Genomic DNA, 2,196 nt, shown 5'->3' on the forward strand with positions numbered 1-2,196 from the left:
TAAATAAATAATTTAAGTCTCGTTACTTATTTAGAAAATGTTCAGTTCTTCAAGAAATGAAAGTTAATTTATTTGATTCCTAAGCAGGACTCCTGCACCTACTCAAAACTCATTGGTTCCACAATTAGTGAAGATCAACTGCTCCATAATTTCAATTAATTTTATTTTTGGGGGCCAGAATAGATATTGCACAAATTTGCCATGCGTTGTAAGGATGGGTAAAGTACAAAAATATACGGCAAGTGTAGGCATGTACAGATTATGAAGCAATTTCTAGTATTTGATTTAGTAACAGAAACATTCTTCAATACCAAACCTTATTCAAACCTACCATCCACAATGAATTTGACTGATTGACAAACTTATATTCTTCGTCTTCAGAACATCTATAAATAGTAAACTGTCACAGCATTCTTCTCAACCATAAGCCTTCGACTCAAATATTCGTTCATAATCCTTCTCTGCAAACACTTTGAACTAAAGCTAAGAAAATGAAGGCAGGTGCAGAAGAAGCCGGTGAGGCTCCCCAGGATGATGCTCCAAAAACAGCTGTAAACAGAGGGATATCCAGACTCGATTTTATTATGAGAATAGTTGCTGTTATTGGCACCTTCGGAAGTGCGGTTGCCATGGGAACTACAAGTGAATCATTTCCCTTATTCACACAGTTCATCCGTTTCAGGGCTAAATACAATGATCTTCCTACATTTACGTGAGTGTCTCTCGTCTTCCCTTTAGATTTGTATCATCTGTTTATAACATTGTTCTAACATCAACAGGTTCTTTGTGGTCGCAAATGTCATTGTAACCGCCTATCTGATCCTTTCTCTCCTGTTATCCATCTTTCACATTGTAAAAAGTGACGCACGAGTAACAAGGACAGTATTGATCATCTTTGATATGGTAATTTTCTCGGACTCATTAACATAAATAAACAAGATATTGCTACATGACACTAAAATAAACAAGATTTAGCTTCTTTTTTCTTTAATAATGTCTAATACTATCTAATCCTCCATACGATATATGACATAAGTGTTCATAGATCTTGTAAGTTATTGAGGTTTTCTCCAACCCTTATCAGACTATCAATTACTGTTGGGCTTTGCAAAGTTCACTAACAGAATGATTTTGACCTTATGAAGGCAATGCTGGCTTTTTTGACATCTGGGGCTTCTGCTGCGACTGCCATTGTTTACCTAGCCCACAAAGGCAATACTCGGGCCAACTGGTTTGCTATCTGTCAACAGTTCAACTCCTTCTGTGAGCGAGTCTCTGGCTCTTTAGTTGGATCATTTATAGCAATTCTTGTGCTTATGCTGTTGATCGTGTTGTCTGCTGTTGCTCTGTCACGGAATTGATTTGGCATGGTAAATTTTTACGTTTGAGCAAACCAGGATCCTGATCGTGTCTGAATTGTTTGTCGTATTTATTTCTATTCCTTTATGACACTCACATTTCATTCGTGCATCTCAATTGTATCTGTTGTTGGCCAAGTTCCAGATTTGCCATCGGTAAAGGAACAATTTCATTATGTATTACATTTACATTGTTTGATTCAGCCTATGATTCAGAAACCACGCTAGCAACATTATGTTTATATATTTACAGCTATTCAGTAAGAGTGATATTATGCATCAAGCCATTGCATATACTGAACATACATTAATCTCAGCATCATAAAAAAACAAGGAAGATAAGGAAACATCATAAAAATTTTAGTTTGATGCATATTTTCCTTCATATAAAACATAAAGAGCATGAGAGAAATTTTCACCACTAAAAACAAAGTGTACGCTCTTTTAAATTTGGAAGAGGTTACAAACCAAACAAGAAACGAAGAACTTCATCATTTTCTTCTTCAATCAGGCTAGATCCACGCTCTTTTGTCACCCGGCTATTATCCATCAATTTCCTTATATTTTCAGCACAAGCGTACGGTTCGTTAACAAGTAATAAAGTGAATTAAATGAGTCTGAATATCGTCCCACAGGGATTAATTAGTTCAATTTTGCCTATCGTCGCCTTAACCGAAACAATAGAAATTCTTGATATTTTCGCTAACTAAATTAGAATTTAATAACTTACTTATAAATATAAAGTCTAAATTAATTAAATTAAATGCGTGATTATAACTAAATGCAAGTTTTATAAAAATATGATAACGAAATGCGTACTAGGATCCCGAATCCCCTT

The 2,196-nt window shown here is 35.1% G+C and overlaps 1 protein-coding gene across 1 annotated transcript; it reads left to right on the top strand.

Moving 5' to 3' along the window:
• The first annotated feature begins 413 nt into the window (after positions 1 to 413).
• LOC111378268 (casparian strip membrane protein 1-like) lies at positions 414 to 1,602 on the top strand. The gene is made up of 3 exons (XM_023001447.1): positions 414 to 712; positions 780 to 903; positions 1,146 to 1,602. Exons 1-3 carry the CDS (start codon positions 492 to 494, stop codon positions 1,359 to 1,361), a joined length of 561 nt encoding a protein of 186 aa, XP_022857215.1. The 5' UTR covers positions 414 to 491; the 3' UTR covers positions 1,362 to 1,602.
• The last annotated feature ends 594 nt before the right edge of the window (positions 1,603 to 2,196 follow it).

The sequence above is a fragment of the Olea europaea genome, unplaced genomic scaffold, assembly GCF_002742605.1.
Source record: "Olea europaea var. sylvestris unplaced genomic scaffold, O_europaea_v1 scaffold17987, whole genome shotgun sequence".
Taxonomy (NCBI): Eukaryota; Viridiplantae; Streptophyta; class Magnoliopsida; order Lamiales; family Oleaceae; genus Olea; species Olea europaea.

Bases quoted from the DNA above. Each gene is read 5' to 3' on its own strand.
- LOC111378268 (XM_023001447.1), top strand. From the start codon at position 492: ATGAAGGCAGGTGCAGAAGAAGCCGGTGAGGCTCCCCAGGATGATGCT. The intron at 713-779 runs GTGAGTGTCTCT...TAACATCAACAG, and splicing joins AATGATCTTCCTACATTTAC to GTTCTTTGTGGTCGCAAATG. The intron at 904-1,145 runs GTAATTTTCTCG...GACCTTATGAAG, and splicing joins TATTGATCATCTTTGATATG to GCAATGCTGGCTTTTTTGAC.